Source organism: Melampsora larici-populina (genome assembly GCF_000204055.1).
Source record: "Melampsora larici-populina 98AG31 unplaced genomic scaffold MELLAscaffold_4, whole genome shotgun sequence".
Classification (NCBI taxonomy): Eukaryota; Fungi; Basidiomycota; class Pucciniomycetes; order Pucciniales; family Melampsoraceae; genus Melampsora; species Melampsora laricis-populina.
In genome coordinates, this window is record NW_006768768.1 from 560,071 (window position 1) to 585,764 (window position 25,694).

Sequence of the window (25,694 nt, forward strand, 5' to 3'; positions counted from 1 at the left end):
TTCGGCCTGTCGCCGATAGGAATGACCCGTTTCCTTTCGGCTAGTATCCGAAGGGGCGGGTAGCCACAGGTGGTGACCAATGATTTGCTTCATGGCAATGATAGCTTCACAAGTTTTGAAGTCTTTGGTGATCCAGTGCGCAGTGATACCAAAGATTGAGCGGCCATTGGTAGATGTCCAACAATCACAAGTGAGGCTGATGTAGGGCTGAGAGGCTAGCAGGTCTTTGAGTTTGACTTGATTTGAGCGGAAGCGAGACATGATAGCCTCAGAGATGCTGGTTGACTTCACCATCATTGGAAGGACTGAAGGGTTGCATAGCTCAATGAAATCACGAAACGCAGCGGACTCGATGGTGGTGAATGGTAACTCCTCTTGAATGATCAATTTCAATAGTCCATCCTTCACAGACTTGCGAGTCAGTTGACGATGCTAGATGTTACCATATTAGATTAGTATCATGAAAGGTAAAGAGAAGCACAAAATACTCACATATGACATTGTGCCACGCTCTCCAAAGTTGACCTTATCAGGATGAGTAGTCTCAAAGATTTGGTGCACACGGTTCAGATGTCGGATTAATCCCTTGGTGCTTGATGACTTTTCGGGGATGATACAAGCACCACAAGCCACTCCAGTTGGTAACTCCACCTGACATACATTTCTGATGTTATCATCAACTGTGACACTCTTGAAGTGTGCCCGAACCCATGATCGCTTGTAGGAATTCACTCGAAATCTAGATGATGCCAGGGGAGATGAGGTCGCAATGGATGAGAGGCTGGACTTGGGAGTCTGAACTATGGAAGAGCGATGACGTCTAGGACTCTGCCTAGGAGAAATTTGAGCAGATGAAACAGTTCTTGGGATTGTTTTCATGTGATTGATCTGATGATTCATGATCTGGAATCTGAATCACAAATGTAAGAACTCAAAAACCACTCGAACCTTCTTTTCGGGCGCCTCGGCCACAGTAGAGCTCGAGCATGGCCGGATGCCCGGTTAGGTTTTGAGTTTTTCGAGGCTTGGCCGAGGCGTCACCGTCCAGAAATCAAACTTGGACGGGCAAACCCCGAAAGCCATCCGGGCGTGTCGGGCGAGAGCCTTAGTCAGTAAAGAGACGGTTTGACATTTCCCCGCCTAAAATGTCAAACGAGATTAGGGAGAAAACAGTTTTGTCCCAACTTTGGATAAAACTCAAACAAAAAAAGGTGCATGAAAAAAACCGAAGGTTTCTTGAAGCGCTGTAGTATCTTTCATTGTTTTTCAAAGTTTGTTTGTAAGAAGACAAATCTTAGCAAATCTTCTTAAGGTATGAATGAATGTATGGCTGCTGGTGATGTAACTACTTTGGCGGTCTATATAAAGGCAAAGATGAGTTCTTTAACCTTGCAGTTTTATCTTGTAAACAAAACTTTTGCGGGCAAGTTTGGTCAAGAGTGACATCTTTGTTTTCGTCTTGGTTTCTAAATGGTAAATAACTAAAACCTTCGGGCTACTCATACTATTTTTGTCTGTTACTTAATACGTGTTCAACTTCCAAGTTCCATCCTAGTCACTTCTTCTCACTTGAAGTTCGTCACTAGAAGTTGAACTGTTGTTTTTTTTGATGGTGATCTTATCGAGATTCTTGGACAGGTTTCCGGAGCTAAGCGACGTCGAGGAAGGATTAAGCCCCTGGTGTGATCGTAGAAAATCAATTGAAGTACTCGTTTGATTTGTACTTGGTGAAATCATTGCTCGAATAGCAGTAAGTAAACAAGGCATTGAAGGATTAGATTGAGAGACTTGGTTGAAGATGATTATAAACCAGAATAGTCAAATCTATATGGTATGATGAAGTATGTATGGATCGGTTGATAAGCAAAAGATGATGAAGTCAAAGTGAACCAATCAACATCATCATCAACAGATTGATTGAATGAATGTGGTGAGTTTCTTTAAAGATATTGAGAGATTGGTAGTTTTAGTTTTAGTTGAACTTCGATGGATCATCATCAACTGGATGGTTTGATGGAATGGATTGATTGATGAGATCGAATACTTACCAAATTCTCATCAAATCATCAACATATTCCATGATCGATTTGACTATATCGAGACTTGGTTACTGCTACTACTACCTTCACCAAGTTAACCGATTTCACCCAATCAATTCAATTCACTTCACTTGACTTTACTCTCCTCCTCCTCGCTCCTCCTCCTCGGTTGTCTAATCACATTGTATCACTCTCACGCTGCTCACTCTCATCAGTTTGACTAAAAGACTCAATCATTCTCCTCATCATCTTTTCATTCTCTTTGACTCATCAATCCATCCATCAATCCATCAATCTTCCTTTGATCCTTGAAAACTAAAAAATCATCAATCAAAGGATTCAAAACCAATAATCCTTTTAAAGAAAGCTGATTACCATTCTCCCTTTCGAGTCATTCATCATCATCAATCCAAAGACTAAAACTACAAATCCATTGAGTTATCATTCGAAATTCAATCTACAATCTAATCTAATGTTATTACCATCATCATCATCATCAACAGTTTCGATGGATTCCAATTATTTTTCAAATTTAACTAGATCAGATTCAGATTCATCTAATTCGACTCTCAATTCTACTTTCTCTTCTTTCTCTTCATCTATCACTCCATCTCAATCTATCTCATCAACATTATCAACAACAACAACTCAATCAACCAACACCACCAACACTACTCCATCAACTCACCTTTACTCTGAATCTCAAGATCATCATCATCATCATTCAAATCATCAATCAATCACTTCAATCCTAAACAACATTTCATCTCAAACTCATCCAGATCATCATCATGAGATCAATAAAGTAATAAAATCTCAATCTACTTCTTCTACTCGAAATCAATCACATCAACTACCTTCTCCTACAATCTCATTCAGACTTTATTCAATTCAATCTAATCTTTCAAAAACTTCAGTTTCATCGACTTCACCTACTTCTTTATCACCCAAGAATTTATTAAAATCAACTCATATCAATTCAATCCATCAACAACTTCAACAAGATCTTTTACATCAAGGTTAGTATTTTTTCATACTAGTCCATCACTCCAAACACTAACAAATCTTTTGTGTTCTTTCACAGATCCATTGATTTCACCTCATACGAATTATTCGAATCTAGACCTTTTCTCTCATACCAATCTATCTCCATCAATCCAGAATTGGTCAGATGTGCCTACTCCTACTTCTTCAGTCATTGCCAAACGGTTTTCATTCTTGGCTGAATTAGGTATAGGTGAAGCAGCAGCAGAAGCAGCTTCAATCTTATTTCAAACACAATCTGTTTCTAAATCCAGTACTACCACTACTTCTTCCCCTACTGCTCCTACTACTATTACTGACAATAATGATAATACTAACATAAACAAGAATAATGGTCTGACTATCAAGACTACATTGGTGGAAAAAGAAACCATTGATAATCTTAAATCTGTTGATAAATCAGATGAAGATGAATCAAATCATCAATCATTGTTGATACCGAACCAACAGAGTCCATCTAGTCTTAGTACTTATTCAGCTAGATTCAGACCAGAGAGTTGTTGGATCCAATCATCTGGTTATGGTGAATTGAGATTGATTAAACCATCAACAAGTTCTGCGACTCATGATTTACCACCGATCCAAAGAGATGAAGATCAGATTCGAAAGGAACATGATCAGAAATATCAAGAATTATATGAAGAAACTCAATCTAGTCATTTTCAAGTTCAATCCAATCCCATCAACACCGAATCCAAGCATTTCTTAGAAAGCTATACGACACAAGATCAAGAATCATCAACTCCAAAACCAAATGAGAATCAGAATCAGAATCAGAGCTCGAGTCGATCTACTTCTTTTGCTCAACATGTTCGAACGATCTCATCATCTTCTCACAAACTTAAAGATCGACTACCACCTACACCTTTAAAGATCAACAGTTTACCCATCACCAAACGAAACACCATCTTAGTTGCTGATCCACAAGACCAAGCATATGAATCCGGATCCGAACAAGTGATTGTAGAAAGTCCATCGAATCTGAAGCCTAATATTACATCAAATCGAGTAGAACTTCATACTTGGCTTAATCTTGATCCGTACCCTACCTCTGGCTCTTCAGAGCCTAAAACGGTTTCTAGTAAACCTACGATTACAAAACTGACTACAAACCTTTCTACAGAGCTACCGAGTTCAACAAGTTCACCATCCCACAAACCACCAAACCAAACGGTTGTTAGCTTACTAACTCGTAGTAAAACCCATCATGTTCCCATCAACAAAACTCGAAACAAACCAAACGGTACAAAACTTACCATTCTTGACACTCTTAGGACACTCGTAGTACTACTTCATCACCACTCAGTTCAACAGACTTGCTTTCCAAACCCTCAAGCTGTCCAACATCTCTTACTCCAAAACCCAAAGCTGATTCAAAGAAAGGATCACCTACAAACTCGATCAATCACCCATCCACAGGCACACCTACCAAACGAAGAAAATCACTTTACCAATTATTTAAATCTGCCTTACAATCCTCTACATCTACACCTACACCTACACCTTCACCTACGAATCTTAATGATCAAAGTAGTGTGGTAAGACCAAGACTTCAAAGAAGGTCTACACGTGATTGTGCACCTGCTCCTGTTGCTTTAGTTGCTACGGTTAGAAGGACTAGAAGTCATAGTCATGCAACACTTAATCCGTCTAACAAGAGTCCTGCTACGAGTCCGAAACGTGTTACGTCGGATTCGTTGTATGATGATCATGATCAAGATCAAGATCGATGTCGGTCACCTTTTATGAAAGATTTCAGGAGGAAGAGTGCGAAGGAATTGATGGATGTTTTATTAGATGTCACGGATGATGTAAGTTATTTTTGATGCCTTTTCAAAAGAATCTTTTTTTCTTGGTGGGTTTTTGAACTTGATGAATGTTGACTTTTTGTGTTTTGGATCTTCATTATAACAGAATACGTTTATTAAATTAGCGATTGAAAATAAATCTTCTAATTTGATGTCTTCTTCATCTTATCAACATCAACAACAACAACATCAACCAAAAGAACAAGCAGAAGTTGTTGATGATCGTTTATCGTTAAAGAAGATTGATAAATCAGAATTACATCATTTGTTTATTATTAGAGAGCTAATCAAATCCGAAAAAAGTTATCTTGAACATTTGATTAGTTTACAAGAGGTGAATGAATTACTTATGCATTCAATGAATTCCTTAATTCTGACTGATAACTTTCTTTTTGGTGTGTACAGGCAGTTGAACAAAAAAACCAAACGTTTATAAAAACCAGTAAATCATTACAAAGAGCCTCATTATACTACTTACCCAACCCAACCCTTCAAAACACACACCATCATCCGATTCCCACCAAAAGATCATCTCATCAATCCACATCTACATCCCAAATCTTAAACTTTGAACAAAAACTTTCAATCTTAAGATCTCAATTACCATTACTCATTAACTTGAGTGAAACTTTAATCGAAAGGATTTCAGAATCTCCTACTATCTTGGGAATCTCTTTGACTTTTGTGGGATTGGAACCGAAGTTTGAGAACGTTTTTTTGGGTTGGATTCAGGTTTTGAATCGAATTAAATTTGATTTTAAGGATTTAAGAATTCAGACTCCTGCTTCTTCTACTTCTTCGGATCATTTGAATGGTGGTGGTGGGAAGATGGGAAAGAATAGGTTGAGTTGGAATGATATTTTGATTATGCCGGTACAGAGAGTGACTAGGTATCATTTATTTTTAACTGGTACGTTTTCTCTTTTTTTGAAAAACCAAAAAGATGATGAAATTGATTTTGGTTTTTTTTGGAAAATTTGATTAGAATTAATGAAATTAGAAAGTAATGGATCGAATTTACATAAAGATTGTTTGATGGTCAATCGGAATGGAATTGGATTTGATGAAGTTGAAGAAAAAGGAGAAGGGATTGAAAAGTTGGTTAACTTGAAGGTTGCACTTCATCGATCGAAATCATTGGCTGAGGTTTGTAATCTTCGGATTTAAGGTTATGGCTAAGGTTATGAAGGATGGAAAGTCGATAAAACAAACATAAAAATCAAGACTTGAACTTGGAATCTAAAATTGAAACTGAAATCAAAATCAAAATCAAAATCAAAACTAAAACTTGTGTAAAGAAAATCCTTCACATGAGAAGAAAATCATCAACAGAGAAGAGAAATCAAGAAAAGAAAAGCAGGTTTAGAAAACTTGCAAGGTTTAGAACAATTAAAAAAGTATAAAACAAACACCAATCCAACCAACAGGTTTTGAAGAATATGAAAAAATATTAAAAAAATCATCTTATATATATTTCGGTTTTGTATATAAGAAAATATTTACAGATTATGTAGTCATTATCATCTTTTTCGTTTTTTTTTCGTTTTTTTCTTCGTTTTTTTCTTCGTTTTCTTCGTTTTCTTCGTTTTCTTCGTTTTCTTGTTTGTAAGAATAATTAAACACATACGCATACACAGATATATACGCATACGCATACGCATACTTTTTTTTCCCTTGAATTCTTGGTTTTGGTTTTTGCTTGGGTGTTTTTTATTCTTGTTTTTTTTGTAGCCATTTTATTACTTTGAAATGCATTATTTACAACATAAATTCATTTGATTTTTCCTTTTGTTTAATTCTGATTTCTTTTTTATTGAAACTTCTTTCTCTAAAAAATTTTCATCTTTTTCTTATTCTTAATACATGTTTATTCAAGTTTAATTGATCATTTTTTGTTTTGGTCAAATCATTTTTTTTGAGTTTTCTTATTTTTTTTATAAAAAATGATTTTTTTTGATGTGTTAACTTTCATTTTGAATGATTTTTTTTATTTCTCTTTTTTTTGCAAATTGTTTGAATTTATTTTAATGTTTTCTATGGTTTTGTTTATCTTGGGGGGAGGTTGTAGTACGTTAATAAGAAAATTTTAAATTTTAAAAATTTGAAAATCTAGGACATTTGAAAGATATCTTATAACTTTGCATTTTTTCAATTGATACAGCTATTTTCCCTATGACACATTGGGTGCTATTGCACGACATAGTCCAACAAGAATTTGCTTATGCTATACCGTGCAGGTCTCAAAGCCACCATTTTAGGTAAGGTAAAGATGATAGATAGCCACTGCAGCCATATCTCAATTTCAAACACTGCTTGCTGTATGATCAGACTCATCATATCCATGGTGACCTCAAGTTTATCTTACTAATCCTATCTGCCTGTCAAGTACTCCCTGAATCTTGACTATCTTATTGAGCTTAAGGTTTTGAAAACCAAAGTGACAAATTGGATCAAGTTTATAATTGAGCAATCAACCAATCAATTGATCAAAATACTAATTGATGAATTGGTTGAGATACAACCTATTAACCAAGGTCAAATTGGTCAATGTACAAACCAAACTTGAGAACTTATGATGTAAATTGAATTATACTGCTACACAAACATCTTAACCCAACCTAATACAAAACCCATGGCAAGCTGATTGATTTTTAGATTTTCTAACACTAAAAAAAACTTTTTAGATTTTCTAACACTAAAAAAAACTCAAAATTAATTAGGTTGCCATGGGGTTTTTTGGATGGGGTTTTTTGAGGATGGGTTGAGATGTTTGTGTACTACTGATTCACAAACATGTGAATTCTTGTTTGTGTATGATTTTTTTTGAAAAAAGAACAAACAAACAAGCCTAAGTGATCTGTTTGGGTTTGGTAGGTAATTGAAATCAAAGTCAAAGTCAAAAATCAAAACAAATTAAATTTTTGTTTTGTTTTGTTTTGTTTTGTTGAAGCTGAATGGTGAATGGGAAAGTTAAGGGATGGGTTCCAAGTAAGTAATAGATTGGCTAACAAGCCACAAACACAGTGCCTGTGGAGAGGGCCCCCAAGGTTGGGGGCTCCAGCAAGTACAAAGGCTTGCCTTTGTACTCTTGAAGGCCTCTGATGTTGGGGGCACTGTGAAAGGAGTTGATTGGTGGCTGATGTTTGTTGCAGGATATCTGATGAGGGGGATGGGAATGGGAGAAGTTGTTCTGATGAATATTTGGCTGAGATCTGATCTGATGAATTTGGGAATGAAAAGGAGATAGTGGCTCAGAGAGTCAGAGAATCAGAACCGATTCTGACTTTCTGAGGTTCTGAAAACCTTTTAGATTTATATTTGTAGACCATACTTGTTAATACATTTATGGGATACAAGCATTGAGACTAGTTTTTTTCCCCAGTTTCTGAGTTTCCTAACTTGGTCCTTTTGGCTGTAGTTTGGAAATTGGGTTTGAACTCATTTTGTAACATATTTTGTTTTGCCTTCTTTTTTCTGACTTCCTTGGTTTGCTATACTACACAGCGGCTCACTCACAGCTCACCTTTACACTACATCCACAATAATGAATCTCAACTTTTAGCCCCCATGCCTCAATTGACTTGCAAACAAGCCCTCAAGAATTTAATTCAATCCACACAACATGCAAGAAAATCTCTTGTTCAGAGCAACCTGGCCATCTTAGCATCTCAGAGTCAATGACTATGAATCATAAACAACTTGAAAAACTACATCCACTCTTGTACATACTGTCTAATCAATCACTTTTGGAAAATCTCATAGGCCACATCCTTTTCATATTTCATGGTTTATATTCAAGAGTATGAATATATGAAAGCACAAGAAAAAAATCAAACTGAAGCAGAGGAAACATGATTAAACTTTGTCCAGCAGTTCAACTTTCAAAATTTGAATTGAACTTTTCATGAGAGACCTGGCACAAGAAAAATGTGTGCTCATTCCCAGTGAACAAGATTGACCCATAATCTACCAATCCAATTTAAATCACCTATACCTCCCAACTGAGCTCAGCATTCTCTCCAACAACCTATGCAAACCCTACAATTGATCACAACAGATTGACTGGGAGATATTATGTTTACTAATCACTTTGATCACGCACTGAATTGGTATTTGATGGGATCAACATGTTTGTATTACAATTATTACCTTTAAATGAATTACAAAAAGAATGTAAAAATTTACAAAATCAAATGATTGAATTTTTATCAACTTCACAACCAATTAGCATCAATAATATTGGTTAAGATTTAGATTTGATTGAATTTATTAAATCTTTTATTTTTTCTATTTTAATTATTTAGCTTCTTTTTCTATCACCATTCCTGGTCAGAATGGTCAATGGAATAATTTTATTAATTTAGAAAAATGGTGGAAAACTCTTCAAAATTAAACATTTGTTTTAAAACCTTAGTAAGAAAACAAACTTTATTGATCAATTTTTTTTGTAAATATAATGCTTAGCCATTGCTTCAGTATGAGACGCTTGAAAGCCTAAGTAAGCCTCTCTTGTCCACCCTCAAAGAGGGGCTGGTTTGGCCTGAGCACAGCAGGATTTTCAAGCAAAAGTGCTTGAAACCCCATTGTGAGGGCTCTAGAAATTGTGTGACCTCACAAAGATTTAGACAGATCTTCTTATAAGCCTTATACACACGCTCATGTTCTTAGCACCACAAGTTGAGCAAAGTGACACAGCTACGGTGGCTGTGGAGCGCCAAATGAGTCAAAACCCCAAAAAGCAAAAAATGTACATGAAACACCCTCAGAAAGCCACGTTGAGCCTATCCCGACCCAGACTCCGCTGCCTCGGACAAAACTTTACCCGTTGTCACCCCCAGGTGTCCTCTTTGACAGTGCAATTCTTATGCAGCAAACTTGATCAATGTGAATCATCCCTTTCTTCATATCAGCTATAGGAGATCATCCTAAATTCATATGTTAGGTGGAGCATGCGAAGAGATTCTTTTTGAATGACCGCTCTAGAAAAGCCGTGTTGTGTTGATTGATCAATAAACCCTTCATCATATCGAACAAATTATGTATCCCAATCATCAGATAATATGGTAAAGTGTGTTACTATGTGTTTGGATAATCATCATTGTCTCAACAAGACCCCCATGATGCTTTCATGAAAGGTGATCTTCATAGGTTTTGGGGGGGAAGTACACAATTTGTGAATGGTCATTTCTGGGTTACATGTTCTTTGCTTGCTCGGCAATACTTGAAAAATCAGGACTCAAAAAGTATAGATGAGTTGCCAACAAACAAGAATAGAAAGCTGAATAATTGCACAAAATTAAGTCGAATGAGGGGATCTCTGTTCCCAGGCCAGCGGACCTCAGCGGACTCAGGATCGGGACAGGCTCAGCGGGGCTTTCTCCCAAGGTTTCATGTAGAATTTGCGCTTTTGGGGGTTTTGACTCAATTGGCGCTCCACAGCCACCATACACAGCCGAGTTGTTGAGTTTTTGTAACTCTGGCACAGGACCCAGGAATGCGCCTACAGAGGTATCTGATGTAAATTCCGACGTTTTGTTGGCGGGTTTTTAGGGCACTAAACGACACATTCACAGCACCTACAGTAGTGCAAAATGTGCGTGACATTAAAGGCTTTCGTTTAAGCTAGCTTTCAACCTCATAGCACCAATACTTCCTGAGATAATGGGATGTAACGGTCAAAAAGAGCCTTAAAATCGAACGTCGGAATCAGGCCTTGGAGGCACGAAAAAAAATTGCGCCAATCGATTTTGCGCGAAAGTGAGGGGAGTTGAGAGACTGGGGGTAGGCTCATTTGATAGCCCTAGTCCATGCGCATCTTTTGAAGTGCTCTGGACCTTGAGACAAGGAGTGGTGTGTTGTGTAGAGCCCAAAAACTGAAAAACAGGTTTCATCAGATACCTCTGTAGGCGCATTCCTGGGTCCTTCTGGCACTCATTCAATACAACTTGGAGTCCATTCTCCTCGGGATCCACAACTGTTGACATGCTAAATGTGGCACCAGGAGACAAAGATGACCTTGAAGAAGCTCCTCTCACTTTTTGGTGGGGTTTCATGAATTTCAAGCCCTCACCATGGAATTTCAAGCAATAGTGCTTGACAATGCTGCTGTGCTCAGGCCAAGCCGGAGGTTTGTCAATGAGTGGCTCCTCGAGAGCGGACATGGCCGCATCGGAAGAGGGGCTTAGTTAAGCTTAGGGGACTTGAAAGGTACAGATAGTGTCCTTCGCGAGGATTGTAGAGTACGGCGTGTACGTTAGTGATCCGATGAGAGACACGAACCATTTGTTCGCGTTGGCAGAGTGGTACAATACAAATCGGATTGCCTCTTCGGACCGCAGCGATGGGACGTCACTTTAAAAAAACTCGCAAACGGGGTTGATGGGGTTGTGATCATCTTAGTTGGCACAACAAAAAGATCGCGCTGAGGTGAAAGGATGGGACAAGGTTGTCATAGTCCTATACATCTTTCATCGCAACCCCATCAACTGAATTCGAGGTCATATGGATGAAACGCTATTGAAATGCTTGGAGCTATCATCACTATGATTGAATCAAGTTGAGCATGCTCTTTGGTCGAACTCAATGTGGAACGACCCGTTGTGAAAAGCTTTGAATCATCAAAATTCGATTGATTGCAGAGGTTTTGAATGTGCATGCTAACATCGCACCAAGCGGCAATGAGATTCAAAGGGGCTATGGAAGGGTATTTCGTGACGAGTTTCTGCAAAAGGAATCACAATAAGTAAAATGTTCGAAAATTCAACAAGTGTGAAAAGGATGACTCACAATCGAAAAGACCGAAACCCATGTCATCATCGGATTCCTCCTTCTCTTCTTTCTTCTCTTCGGCTTTTGGTGCAGCAGCATCACCACCAGCAGCAGGGGCAGCACCACCAACAGCAGGTGCGGCAGCGCCACCACCACCGGATCCAACATTGGTAAGCATATCCTTGATATCTTTTCCTTCAAGAGCCTAGAGGAAAATCAAACAGAATTATTAATCTGAAGATTGAGGAATCGGAAAGGATTGATAAGTACACACCTTGGCGAGGAGAGTAGCCCAGATCGGTTCTACGTCGATCTTGGCAGCAGTGCAAAGGGTGTTAATCTTGTCTGCGGTGATTTCAAGACCCTCATCGGCGAGAATGAGGGCAGCGTAAGTGGTAGCAAGGTCGGCCATTGTACTAGAACACGTAAGTCAATGAATGATGAGCCAAGACTGAGCGTTGTCTGATGAGCTGAAAGCTTGAAAGTACCTAGGAATATTTGAAGCGAAAAGCCGATGATCGATTTAAGCCGTAGGGCGGACCGTCGGTCTGTTCAATAGGTTGAGGGTGGTGGGTGCAGTGGTTGGCAGCGTAGGTCTCAAGTTTCCTACCGGCAGCACTTGCGTGAGAGTTAGGGTAAAGATCGAAGCGTATGTCTCATCAGACTAGGGCTAAACCTATCAATTTCAGGGCCATTTGAGCGAAGACCTCTTACATCCCATATCCCTCGACCTCCCAAGTCCCATAACACATATAATTTCACAATATCTCCAGGATGAGAAAGATCTCGTCTGGAACTGAGATGACATTTGATTGCGGCATTGCGACCTAGTCGAACATGGCACCAACATGAAATTTAACCAAGACCACGATGAGCGTATATTTTTGCAGGTTTCATATTCACGGGATTGAATAGACAGCTCAAGGTTGAAGTGCCGAAGCTTTTATCAAACAAAATATCATCGAGGACTTCGAAATTGTCAATATGTATTGCATAGAGTGATTGCCAGAATGATACCTCAAGACTTAAACAACCTTTCTAAACATCTCAAGTTTTGGAAAGTGACACAAGTTATCACATTTCCTCTCAGAAAATCTTGAAAGACGATCGATTTGGATTGTTCATACATACATAGATGTTTGTCCACCTAGTGTATCTCTGACCAGCGCATAACTCTTGAACCAATTGAAGGTCAAAATTCATGAGGGAAGATTGGAAAAATGCGGTGAACAACAGCTAGATGACCATTCCCCGTCAAATGCTAAGAACTCGATCTGATCAAACGGACCTCTGTGAATTATAGCCGACGGATTTGAAGATGCATTTAGATACGATTTTACTGCATCCGGGTAACATCGCTATGATTTATGTAGAGCGTATTTCTATAAGTTAACTTCTTCTAATAAAATGAACAGGCCTCATGTTGAAGAGGAGAGCATCAGGGATTAAAACAACGCATGCGACACATCAAGATGCAGTGGAATCATGAAAAAACGATTTGAGAAAGAAATACAAGGTTTGTATCAAGACATGAAGCAAAATCTCTAGGAAAATTACGCCTCATTTGAAAGCTTTAACTCCTAATATAGGATTCGTGTCTTGATATTACTGCTCGTTCCCGATATACGCTCAAAGAGAGACGAGATTTCAGCTGTACTAACATCGGCCAATTGGCTAACTTGTATATCTGCTAATAGATAAGCAATATCACCTCTACTATCTGAATATTGTTTTTCTACATTGTAATCTCCTACGATCGAATTGACGTTTTTGAGAACTCCGGGTTGATTTTGATGCACATGACAAACTCGAACATATCCAGTAGCAAGGATAGGTCGAAGTGTAACTTCTGGAAAGTTAACAGCTCCAATTGATGAACCAAAGGTAAGATAACGAATTAAAGCTTGTGCTACTTCTGCTCCAATTGCCCTCTGTGCTTCTTCTGTTGATCCTCCAATATGCGGTGTCAGAATAACGTTTGGTAGTTCTTGAAGTTCACTTGTCCAAGAGTTGAGTTCGTCATTGAAGTGTTCACCATTACCAGCTGGCTCGTTAGGATAGACGTCTAGTGCAGCTCCAGCAAGTTGTTTGGTTTTGAGCGCCTTGACAAGAGCTGGGATGTCTACCACTTGACCACGTGCGTTGTTGATCAAGAAGCTTTCGGGTTTCATTTGTGCCAACTGAGCAGTTGAAATCATCCCGATGGTCTCAGGAAGCTCAGGAACATGAAGGGTGACAAAGTCAGCTACACTGAGCATTTCTTCCAAGTCTGACATCTGTCTTGCTGATCCAAGTGGCATGATCGGTACTACATCGTGATAAACTACTGACATTCCCATTGCTTCTGCCAAAACACTAAGTTGAGATCCAATGTGTCCATAACCGACAATACCTAAAGTTTTTCCTCGTACCTCCCAACATCCCTTTGACAACTTGTTCCAAACCCCACGATGAAGTTCAGCAGATCGATCGAAAAGTTGACGAGATAACGCGATGACTTCTCCTATGACTAATTCAGCAACTGAACGCGAGTTTGAGAAAGGTGAATTGAAGACAGAAATCCCGGCTGAGGCGGCGGCTGTGAGGTCGACCTGATTGGTACCAATACAAAAACAACCGATGACTAACAACTGTATTTTTGAAGAAAATGATATCAGTCTTTCCATAAAAGAATAAGATTTGGAGAAGAGAAAAGTGACGAACTTGACCAGCTACTTCTTTGATCACTTTAGCTGTTACTTTAGTCTTTGATCGAATCCCTAATCCAGAATAACCTCCACTCTTTATTTTCTCAATCAAATCATGTTCATTCAAAGCAGTCTTGACCTCATCCACCCCATAACCTTGACCACGTAAGAGCTCGACCGCTAGACTATTGACGTTTTCGAGGAGAAGGATCTTGGTTGGACCAACTGCCCAAGGCGTTAAAAGCTTTCCTGAACTGTCGTGTCTTGCATGGGTGGCCGATAAAGACTGTTTAGGAATGTCGGGAGAATGAGTAACGCTTGAGACTGTCATTTTGAATGTGATCTTGAAGTATAGGTTCTGATGATATCCAGTGGTTGAAGGGAGATGATCAAAAAAGTTGAAAGAAATCGGATCGGATCGGGGCAGAGTTACTCGTTCCTGATGACGTTTTTATAGAGAGAAGCTCGCGTCAAAAAAAAGAGAACTGAGCGATAGTCCTATATATCACCAACGGTGTATATCACATGGCTCATGATAAGCTACAGGATGCTATGCAAGTTATTGCTTCAGAGCTTCTCCTTTCTCCACGCCCAACTCAATCAGCAATTATGCTATGTAGTAGAACCAATCCCCAAATGTTTTGCCTGGGTTCTGCACGGCAGGAGGATATCAAGATAAGAGTCTCTCCGCAAATGTTCTTGATTTCGGTCTTATCTTCTTTTCAACTATGATAACTTGATGGCAGTGATATGTTTTATTCTGCGCTAGAAACTTGTTTGAAATCTTTCATTCAAGCCAAGGCTACACCACGGGGCGACTTTGACCTGGGACCACATGAAATGTAAGTTGGGTATGACCACACCAAGTGGTTGTTTAGAACAGGTGGTACACCACGGAGTGGTTTGGCCCATCTGCAGACGAGGACAGAGGCCGTCTGCAGACGGGCCTTTTTTAATATAGTCACGGACCGTCTGCAGAAGGGCTCCAGTCCCACTATCTGCAGACGGTCTTTTGAATACCGCCTACAGCCAGCCTACAGGTTGAGTGAAGACGGTAGACAGAGGGCCGACCACCGGTCTGGGTCTTGGGTCCTGCTCCACACCAATCCTCAATACACCACAGGGGTGTTTTGCCCGCCTGCAGGCGGTCCATCCAGGCCACCTGGAGACGGTCTGCCCTTCTGCAAAGGTAGGCGGTCTCCAGGTGGCCCTCACGCGCGACGTCTGGCAGGCACCTGCTGGGCTCGCCGGTAGGCTGGCTTGCTTGCGCCCGCTGGCGGGCTGTGATCTGCCTTCCGTACATCAAAAAAGCAGTTGTACACAGTATGTACATTAAGGACAGAACCATGTGTAGTCCTCAAGCAGAACTTCAGAATTTCCATGAAGGATTGGTTACTTTGTATAATTATATACAGAAACAAGCGACTCCGAGTTCAAACCTGAGCCAGGATCATCACGAAAGACACCAATCATATCGTGATATTGGTTTCACAAGTGATTAGCGACTCTTGATGTCCTCCAGACTCGAACTTGACAATGATATCCCGTAAAAACTACACTTGGCAACCTTCTTTCCAGGTCATTGATTGTTTTTTTTGCAAAGGTTTGACAAAATTAGCAGGCAGACAGGCCGCCACCGCGTATTTGGTCTGACAATGGCCCAGAGGCCGACTACGGCCTCGATTTCTCTTGTCCATCTTCAGGCGGTCAGTGGGCCGCCGATCGATGGCCTGCCAGCCGGTCTACAGGTGGCCCTCAGGAATGACCATTCTCAGACTAAGAAAGGCCATCTCTAGACTCAAAGCCCCTCCGTGGTGTAATAGTCCAGTGAGATGGCTGCTAGCCTTGAAATTTGGCTAGCAGACAACTGATTCAAAGAATCAGAATAAAATCAATTTATCAATGCATTAAGGATCTCTTCAGACATACAAAGGTGATAACAATCAGTATAATGAGTATATAATATGAAGATACAAATTACTTTCTATTGAAACTAGATAAACATGTGAAAATCACAACTTTGTGTTTCAAAAACTTTGAAGTAAAATATAATTTTTCAATCGATTCTTTGTATTCTTTGTAAGTTTGATTTGTAGTTGGGTTCATATCAATCGATTCAAAAGATAAATTCAACATTGCAAAAATTGGATTAATTGGTGTTACTGATCAAGTTCTACCAGCTCTTGTTATAATTTTTCAAGAAAAGGATCGATTCAGTAATTGAAATCAATTTCCCTAGATTTGACAGAATGAAAAGCAATTGACCATTCTTTGAAATCACTCAATTATTGATTTATGACACCTCGCTTTGTTATCATCGATCAAATTAGATTTCAACAAAAAGTGATCATGATTTGTGGGTTGGATAGCTCGCATAAAACTTGTACTCATTACGATGAATATCTCAGGTTTTGATATTTGATCCTGGTAAACTCAAGATTGATATTGACCTGATATTTCATTGATAAAAAACTTGAAGGTGATTTGTATAATCTAGAAAGAGTTTGTTCTGGTAAATTGTGTAGGAATTCGGATAAACTTGAACTGATTTCGTTTTTATCTGTCTTTTCCATCTTGGAATGAATCAAATCAAATAGCAAATCGAATGAAGGTTGTGTGATCAATTGATTTGAAATGCTGAGCTGATCAGTTTGGTCGATCGAATCAAGCTAAGTTAGCCTAAGTGATTTGTTACCACCCATTAAGAATTGGTGATTTGATTGGGTTCTGATGATCCGATCAATTCTGAATGTAGTTGAACCTATTCCATTACCAATCTCACCATTTCATCTAAGAATCATTTCATTATCATTCAACCATCCAAAGACTCATAAGTTATTATCATCAACTTATGATGGGAAAAAAGGTTGTGAATATCAGTCAAAAGTGTTTTTCATGAAAAGTCTGAATGATTGTGAGATCTCAAAGGGATGTTCTTCGATGATAAGTTTTCTTAAATGGTGTGAATGAAGATGAGACTTGATTTGATTGATTTGATTGATTTGATGATGATGAGATAGAAAGTATGAAGTTGATGATGGTGATGATGATGAGTTGAGATGGATTTGATGAAGTTGAAGTGGTTGAGAATGGTTTTGAGGAATCGATTGGTTGGTTGGTTGGTTGAGTGATGTCATGATTTGAAGTTGAGGTCAAGTTCAGTTAAAGCTTTATTAAATTTGACCTTATAATACACCACGGAGTGGTCCGGCCCATCTGCAGACTGGGACGAAGGCCGTCTGCAGACGGGCCTTTTTTTATATAGTCACGGACCGTCTGCAGGTAGGCGCTGGTCCCACAGTATGCAGACGGCCTTTCAAATATCGCCTGTAGCCAGCCTGCAGGCCGACTGAAGATGGTATGCAGAGGATTGATCACCGGTCTGCACCGGTCTGGGACCTATTAAAGACCAGTCCTCAACAAAGTCCAGTGAGACGGCTGCAAGCCTCAATATTCGGCTAGCCAACAGTTAATTCAAAGAATGAAAATAAAATTGATTCATCAATGGCTTAAAGGATTGTTCAGGAATATACAAATGTGATAATAATGAGTATATAATAAGAAGATACAAGTTGTTTTTAAAATATAATTTTCTAATCGATTCTTTGTATTTTTTAATTAAGATATAATTTTCCAATTGATTCTTCGTGGGTTTGATTTGTAGTCAATTTCATATCAACAGATTGGAGAAAAGAATCTAACATCATAGAAATGGTATCAATTTCTGCTACTGATCAAATTCCACCAGTTCTTGTTATAATCATTCAAAGAAAGAACAAAGTCAGTGATTGGAACCAGTCTTCCTAGATGTAATGAGAATCAATCGATCCCTTTTAAAAGCACCCAAGAGCCGATTACTAATTTATGATGTATCATCATCGTTATTGTCGATTGAATGAGATTTCAACAAGAGTGGTATGATTTTCAGATTGAAAAGATTGAATTTGAGGTTATTATTACCCATGAAGGTCAATGAGACAGATACAATTTTGATTCAATCAGCACACTTACCTCATTACTCTCAAAGAGTACTACTCAATCAGCTTTATCACCTGTAGTCTAATTCAATCGGGCTTAGGTTGAATGGACGGTGTCGTTGATGAAAAAAACAAAGTAATTTAGTTTGATGAGTGCAGGAGCTGACCGATTGGTGCAATGTCAGTTTTTTGAGAAGTTTATTGAGAGCACAGAGATTAAATACCAGTAATCGAGTTTGGCTAAGATGACTGATGGAGGTAAAGAAGGTAGTGAGTCTTAATCATGATGAGATAACAATCTGGTTTCTAATTCTGTCAAGAGTGATTGATCCTGAATGAGTTTAAAACTGGGAGCCGACGGGAGTGATGCTAAAGCTGAAGAGTTTGATAAGTTGATTTGATGATTAGATTAAATGAAAGCAATGATAATATATCTTGATGCAGATTAGCAATTGAATGAAGTTAATCAATTTATTTGATTGAATTTGGTTCTGTTTCTGATATAAATGAACCTGCTGTTGATCGATGATGAAATGGTGGTTGATGGTGATGGGATTGATGAATCCACTATAGTGCAAAACAGCAAGACTCAACAAGCGCCGGATCGAGTTTTTTTGCTTTTTGGCGGGGCCGGGCCAAATTTCAAAATCCAAAAACAAATTATTTGTGTGTTGGATATGGCTTGATCGATTCCTCAATCACCTTCATCAACTCATACATACATCAGACCACCTCGGGATCTGACGACAATATGGAAGAAGAGCCATCTTCTGTTATTCCGCCCAGAATCTCCTTCAATGCCTTCAAATCCAATGCCATCAACCTCCGGCTTCGCGTCGATCGAACCTGATCAGAATTTATCACTTTGGATTAACAACATCAATCGTGCCTGGAGTCGACTCAATCAAACAATTGATCAAACTTCAGTTCATTAAGCTGATTACGCGATTAACACACTCTTCAATCAACTTGATGAACAGAAAAAGTTCAACCCACAAATCCAAAAGCTCAATATTTCTAAACCTCATTTATCATCAATCAAAGAACCAAAACTCAAGTTCAAGTAAGTCACATGCTTTACTCACAAGTTATTTGGATGATGTCTGACAATTTTGCCCGACTGATAGATCAAGATGATAGGAATCACTAAACCTGACAAATAAGCTTGTACACACAAATCAAGTGTATCAATTGCATTGAAGGGTCATTAGCACAGCTGTGATGAATATTGGCATCTGATGAGCTGAATTTCAACTTATTTCATTGTCATCTATTGCTTTGTGTGGCATAAATTTTGAAAAATTTACCTCACACACTTAAAATCCATTTCATTTTATCTTTTCTTCTCTCCCACAACTGCGTGCCACTTGACCGATCTATGTATATATTTTTTTATTCAAACTTGACCAAAATGAAGAAGTTGGTCTTTGGCAATCTCACACTGTTTTTGAGATTTGATCCTAATAAAATTCCCAAACAGTTTTGAATAGCTGCCGATGAGCCCGTTTCAAAACTGAAATCAAATCCCAAAAAACTCGAAAAATGGCCCCGCACAAAGCTTTTGAAAAAAAACCCGACACTTGTTGGGTTTTGCTGTTTTGCACTATATTTAGGATGACCGGATGACAAGTGGACTTGAAACAATTTGAATGGACCCAAAGTACAAATGCTCCGAGCTGTCCCGAGTTCCCTTAAAAGCCATGTTAGGGAAATTCCGGATCAGGGATCAAGTCAAGCTTAGCTTGACTGATGCTTGCCTGCCGGCGGTATCAAGTCGAGCGGCAGCCATGTGACATGCGGCCGACTCAACTACAACGCACACCAGCTGCAGTCCGACTCCTGGCGGTACTCAATCGGACTGCAGCCAGTATGTAGCCGGTTCTTGCAGGCCAGTTTCAGGCCTTTTACAGGCCACTTTCAGGCGATTCTCCGGCCATTTCACGACCCCGACGATCTGCAGACCTCACCGACGCTTTTTCTGCTCAGAAACCACTCCGTGGTGTAAAAGATTTTATTACAAGGAAGAACAGTCTGGCAGACGTCTCACAGGCGCTCACCCACCCTTTTTCAGACTTAACTACGCAGACCAGCTGCAGTCCGACTACCAATGGTACTCAATCGGACTGCAGCTGGTATGTAGCCGGTTTTCACAGACCATTTTCAGGCCTTCTACAAGCCATTTTCAGGCGGTTCTCCGGCAATTTCAGGACCCCGACCACTTGCAGACCTCACCGACCATATTTCTGCTCGAAAACCACTCTGTGGTGTAGCAGTGTGACCGCAGCTACGTGGCCCTCACCCAAGCTTGTCGCCCGTTCTACACATGAGCTCGCTATGAGCAGCGAGATCACGTTACGTAATGTGATGGACCAGCCTATTAGCGGGTGAGCTGATGCGTGTGAGGGGGACCTGTCAGCCAGGTGCTCAGCACCTGAATCAGCTTGGATGACTCAGATTCTTGAGAACCCAGCGATATTTGTACTTTACAATTTTTTGGTTTTTATTTTTATTTTTTAATTTTTTTGAGGGACAGTGACGTCACCGGTTTTTACTTCTCCAAATTCCATTGACCACCGTCGTTCTTCTATATGTCGTTCCGCACACGACCCCCTCAAACGTCTTCACTTCAATCAATCACAAGAAGTCTCACTCTCACATCTTCAATAGCGAGGTTCATCAACTGCATCACATTAATGTAATAGATTGCAAGAACAAACTGGGTAACTTCATGGGTTTGTCTGTTTCTCACATCAATCTTGTCTGCTTGATTTTCTTTTGATCCTATCATATTCATTGATGCCCTTTATTGTCCTTTAGCAATATCAATTCACTTGTATCATTGTGAGTTTCCCTCTTTTTCTCTTCTTCAAAGGCTCATTTTGATTTGGTCATGCTCGGCCCTTCCTATTTTGTTCTTATGACATTGTAATTTGATGATGCACAGATTGATGGCTTTGAAAATATCCTGGGTTCGATTACTCTGTACTCAACCTTTAGAAGAAGAAGCGAAAAAGTTCAAAAGTTCTTTTATCAGGACTGTTTGTTCTTCTTTGTCTCTATCCAATGAATCATTTCTTACAAAATCAAAATGAAAGTCATGAAGAATACATCGAGCAAAATGGACAGATGAATTTCAAAAGAACTTATAACACAATCGAACTTCATCATGCTACTTCAAAGCCGATGCTTCTGAAGTTCAATAAACAATCACTCAATTCAAAACCAAATGAAGTAGTCAACTTTTACCATTCTTTTTCATTTCTATTGGATCAGAGGACTCAATAAAATCAGCTATAGTAAAACGAATGAAATCATTCAACAAAACGGATACACTCGAGACGAGGTCATTTCTTTCAGAGTAACAATCTACAAAAACTTAATAGATCAAGTGAGATGTTCTTGTTCTGAAACATCTTAACTTTATGATTCAAATTTACTGATTTCTTGGAACTACTTTTTATCTCATCCTTACTTTTTATCCGACTCTCCCTTGTCCACAGATTGCTCAATCACTGGCTCGATCACCTGTTTGTATTAGGTAAGTAATGCACACATCTATTTGGCTTCTTGTCTCACATTCAGTCATATCTACATCATCATTTCTTTTGATACGAAGATCCCCATTACCTTCAGATCTATTTTATTTTATTTGAGTCTTTCCCTCTCAATTTTTTGGCTGTACTCTTCCAATCTTATCTCTTGTATTAGCTTGGTATATGTGTGTAGTATTTCAGGGTTTTGCCAATGCAAATAGTAGATGAAATTGGTTATGCACAATTTGGTCAGCAAAAAAACAGCCCATCCCAGTTTAAGTGGGCTGGCTATTAAGAACAAATAACACGGAATGAGCACTGAGGGGAATCACTCGACCTTTCATTGGGTGATCAAGCCCGCACCATTGTCATATCAGATAAGTCTCCTTGTCACTGTGCGAGTCATTCCACCTCGTCATGATATGAGATTCTCACCTTGTTATGATATGAGTCAGATTGGGTGAAGCTCACACTGGCTAGCACGTGTAGCTCACATCAGGTATGACGATGTAGACAGCACGTAGTGTGAAAATTCACGTGAGCGTCACGTGCCAGTGGCCCCATGGTGTAAGCTGAGGAGCAACTTTTGCATGAATGCAAGGGCTCCTGGATCAACTCACCTTGTAGCTCTGGTCACCAAAAAAATCTGAGTAGCTTACATAAGCTTCGGTCTTATAAATTGGTCAGACGTCATTGATCCGCCTCTAACTCGATGGGGACAATTTCCATGAAACCAAAACAGTTCAAGAGACCCTGGGGGAGAAGGAGGGGTATTTTGTAGCAAGAGTTCCACCCTTTTCTGGTCAAGGCCAAGTAAGGCTATGTAGTGAGCCCATGCCAGCGTAAAAGGCTCAAGCTCAGTTGTCTTGGTTAAATGGTAGCTTTCAGAAATACGGTGTAGCCTTTGGATGCGTTCCCGGGCAAGAATGATGATGTTAAGATGGAGTGTTCTGAGGTCTGACTCCTGAGGACTAGTGGTTGAGCAACAAATCTTGTGCAGGAGATGACAAAGCTTTAGTCTTGCGCTCACCGCATAAAAAGAGCTTCGAAAAATCGAGATTGGGATGCTGATGATGCGTGGCTATTTCCTTTCACCCAGAAATATAAAATGGTCAAGTTCATCCACAAGTACTGCATGCTCAAGTTCTTACCTTATGACGATATGGCTCATGGAAAAACTGCGAGATAATCATATGCCAAGGTGCCTTGTCCATAAGTCCCACAGGTCCGAAGAGGTCTTTCGTAATTTATAAAGGGTACGGGGTCTTTCGATCTCCAGCAACTATGACCAAATTGTTTAGCAATCATGATCACTTCTTCCGAGTTCGATTGGAAAGGGTGCTCAACTATATAAATCCACATGATACTCTGTCAGTTCATCATCGTCAGCCTCCCAATCTCTACAACTTCACTCTTGCAGATATCATACCTGTAGATATCAAGTCTCTTTCCCATCCCTCACAGCTTTTATACATCAAAGCAAAAACAAAACCGCTTCATTCCAGTCAAAATGCTCACAGACAAATCAATCAAACTCTTTCAATATGTTACAATCTTTTTAGCTTTCTCTACTTATCAATTTACCAGTGGTAAATTCATCTTGACTCCTACCGGCAACGCAAAGGTCCCAAATCCAAGTGAACAACCAGACAATCATAACACCATTTCAGCTGGACCTCCAGTAGGACATAAACCGAGTCCTATCGTTGATGGATCACAAGTCTGTAGTCAAGGTTTTGGACAACGGCATACACCCAAAGGCAACTTCTCTGTCAAAGCCGGACAGGAAGATACAACGCGTGAGGACATTCATCTCTCACTTGATCACTCATAATGTCTTGAATTCTATGAGAATTAACTGTCAGACTAATCCAGTCCTTGTGCCTCGAATTGTTTTTTTTTTATGATCCCGTAGCTTGTCAAACCAAAGATGCAGTCTTCATGTGTTTACCTTCCTCGTGCCATTCACAAGGTAACTAGATAATTTCATTCCTTCTTCAACTCGTTTTCTCTCCCACAATCTCTTAAACTCATATACCATCTTCTGGACCCCTATCAGACAGGAAGCCACACGCCTCTGCTTCTGGATGCGAAGGTGCATCAGGCCCAACACAATGCTTGGCTTACAGTTTCAAACCTGAAGTTCAAACTAAAAAACCATCTGAACCTCCACATCCTAAACCTGTTCAATCATCTCCAGCTCCTCGCAATGCTTCTCATACAATCAAAACTAGAGCTGAACCTGAACATAAAGATAAAAGTTCCGCGGTCAAATCCCCACTGGAGTGTGTTATCTCAAGTGAACCGCTAAAATCAGCAGGATGCCAAAAGATGGACAGTGTCGTAGGTAAGTAACTTTCAAGCTGATTCAATAATTGGAATGTTGAAGCTGAAACTATTCTTGCGTGTGGTTTTTGCATTATTCTTAGAATGTACTAAATGTCAAAAAATTGCAGTCTGATTAAATGATTCCAAGTCGAATCTTTGTGTCTGTTGTAGAACGGATTGAGAATAGATAAAGATTTGTATTTTTATCTCTTGAGAACAAACACACATATATACACATCCTTACACATTTTGATCAGAGAGATTTATGAAGAATTATAAAGCCTTTTTGACTATCTCATTTTGGGAATCTCTGAATGAGTAAGATAAGAAAAGTGAAATGATTGTGATGGATTTATAACTGGATGAAGATTTATTCTTTAGGGAAAAGGACATCTTTTCAGAAATCTTTTGCAGAAAGAAAATTGAGTCAAAACCTTGTCATTGAAGATACCGTCCATCTTCGTTGTATCCTGTTGTCTCTCATACTACATCAAACCACTAACTTTTACATTCACCCGGTTGTTAGTGACACTTGAAACTGTCATCTTGAACAGGAGGTATAATTTAGTAAGTAGACTCAAGTGGAAATCATGGAGGGAATCAACAGTCAACAAGAGCTGAGCCTGTGCTGTCAATCATGCAGCTTATGATAAGCTACAGGATGCTATGCAAGTTACACTCTGTGAGATCTGATCAAATATGTAGTTTCAGATTCTCAAGTATTTATTTATACGAAGGAAAAATGATAACAAGATCTAGCTTGTCAAAGCTTTGCCACGCTCAACTTAACATGTAGCAATTTTACCATATGGTTGACCCTATCTCGTATGTTTTGCCTGGTTTCTGAACGGCAAGGGGACATCAAGATATGAGGCTCTCCGCAACAAATGCAAAGCATAGATTTTATCTTTTTTCCGATCTATGATAGCTTGATACATAACTGAAAAGTTTGATTCTGCGCTAGAAACTCGTTTGAAATCTTTCATTCAAGCCAGGCTGAGAGTGAGGAGGAAATTTTGCTTGAATCGGTTCACATGGGCGAGGATCCTGACTCGCCTTGAAGATCCGATTGATAAAAAGAAATTCCTGCGCTAGAGTGTCCTTCAGAAAAATACTTTGAATCTCTAACCGTTCAAGAGACCCCGGGACACGAGGAAAACAGGGGCGTCTCGTTTCTACCCTACTCTGGTCAAGGCCAAGTCAGCGACGGAGTGAGCAGGCTGCAGGTGTGAGCCCAATCAAGCTAAACCAACTTAAGCTCGACTCTCTTGGTATGCTCCAGAGAGCATAGTATCCTTTGGTTGATGTATCAACGGAAGGGTGTGCTCTCAGGCATGAAGGATTTTGAAGCGGGGTGGTCTGTGCTCTAGGGAATAATGACTGAGCCGAATATGCCGTGAAGAAGATGGCAATGTTTAGTCTTGCGCTCACCGCACGCATAGCAAGAGCCTCGAAAGATGGAGGTCGAAATGTCAATGATACTTGGCAATACGCTTCAAGTTTCATCCAT

At 39.5% G+C, this 25,694-nt stretch overlaps 4 protein-coding genes across 4 annotated transcripts; 2 read left to right on the plus strand and 2 right to left on the minus strand.

Moving 5' to 3' along the window:
• Positions 1 to 2,511: 2,511 nt before the first annotated feature.
• On the plus strand, positions 2,512 to 6,107 carry MELLADRAFT_102654 (uncharacterized protein; the record flags this gene model as incomplete). Its single annotated transcript, XM_007405433.1, has 7 exons — positions 2,512 to 3,058; positions 3,124 to 4,259; positions 4,358 to 4,894; positions 4,998 to 5,225; positions 5,297 to 5,801; positions 5,877 to 6,037; positions 6,060 to 6,107. 7 exons carry the CDS (start codon positions 2,512 to 2,514, stop codon positions 6,105 to 6,107), a joined length of 3,162 nt encoding a protein of 1,053 aa, XP_007405495.1.
• A 5,378-nt stretch (positions 6,108 to 11,485) lies between these two features.
• MELLADRAFT_70870 (uncharacterized protein) lies at positions 11,486 to 12,267 on the minus strand (the record flags this gene model as incomplete). Its single annotated transcript, XM_007405787.1, has 4 exons — positions 11,486 to 11,612; positions 11,678 to 11,864; positions 11,934 to 12,075; positions 12,148 to 12,267. Coding segments are annotated over 3 exons (327 nt in total).
• Positions 12,268 to 13,264: 997 nt separating this feature from the next.
• Positions 13,265 to 14,677, minus strand: MELLADRAFT_92254 (uncharacterized protein; the record flags this gene model as incomplete). The annotated part of the gene is made up of 3 exons (XM_007405786.1): positions 13,265 to 13,270; positions 13,321 to 14,289; positions 14,363 to 14,677. The coding sequence occupies 3 exons, from the start codon at positions 14,675 to 14,677 to the stop codon at positions 13,265 to 13,267; spliced, it is 1,290 nt and encodes a 429-aa protein (XP_007405848.1).
• An 8,689-nt stretch (positions 14,678 to 23,366) lies between these two features.
• Positions 23,367 to 24,317, plus strand: MELLADRAFT_92255 (uncharacterized protein; the record flags this gene model as incomplete). Its single annotated transcript, XM_007405434.1, has 4 exons — positions 23,367 to 23,655; positions 23,772 to 23,828; positions 23,916 to 24,203; positions 24,286 to 24,317. The coding sequence occupies 4 exons, from the start codon at positions 23,367 to 23,369 to the stop codon at positions 24,315 to 24,317; spliced, it is 666 nt and encodes a 221-aa protein (XP_007405496.1).
• Between the last annotated feature and the right edge of the window lie 1,377 nt (positions 24,318 to 25,694).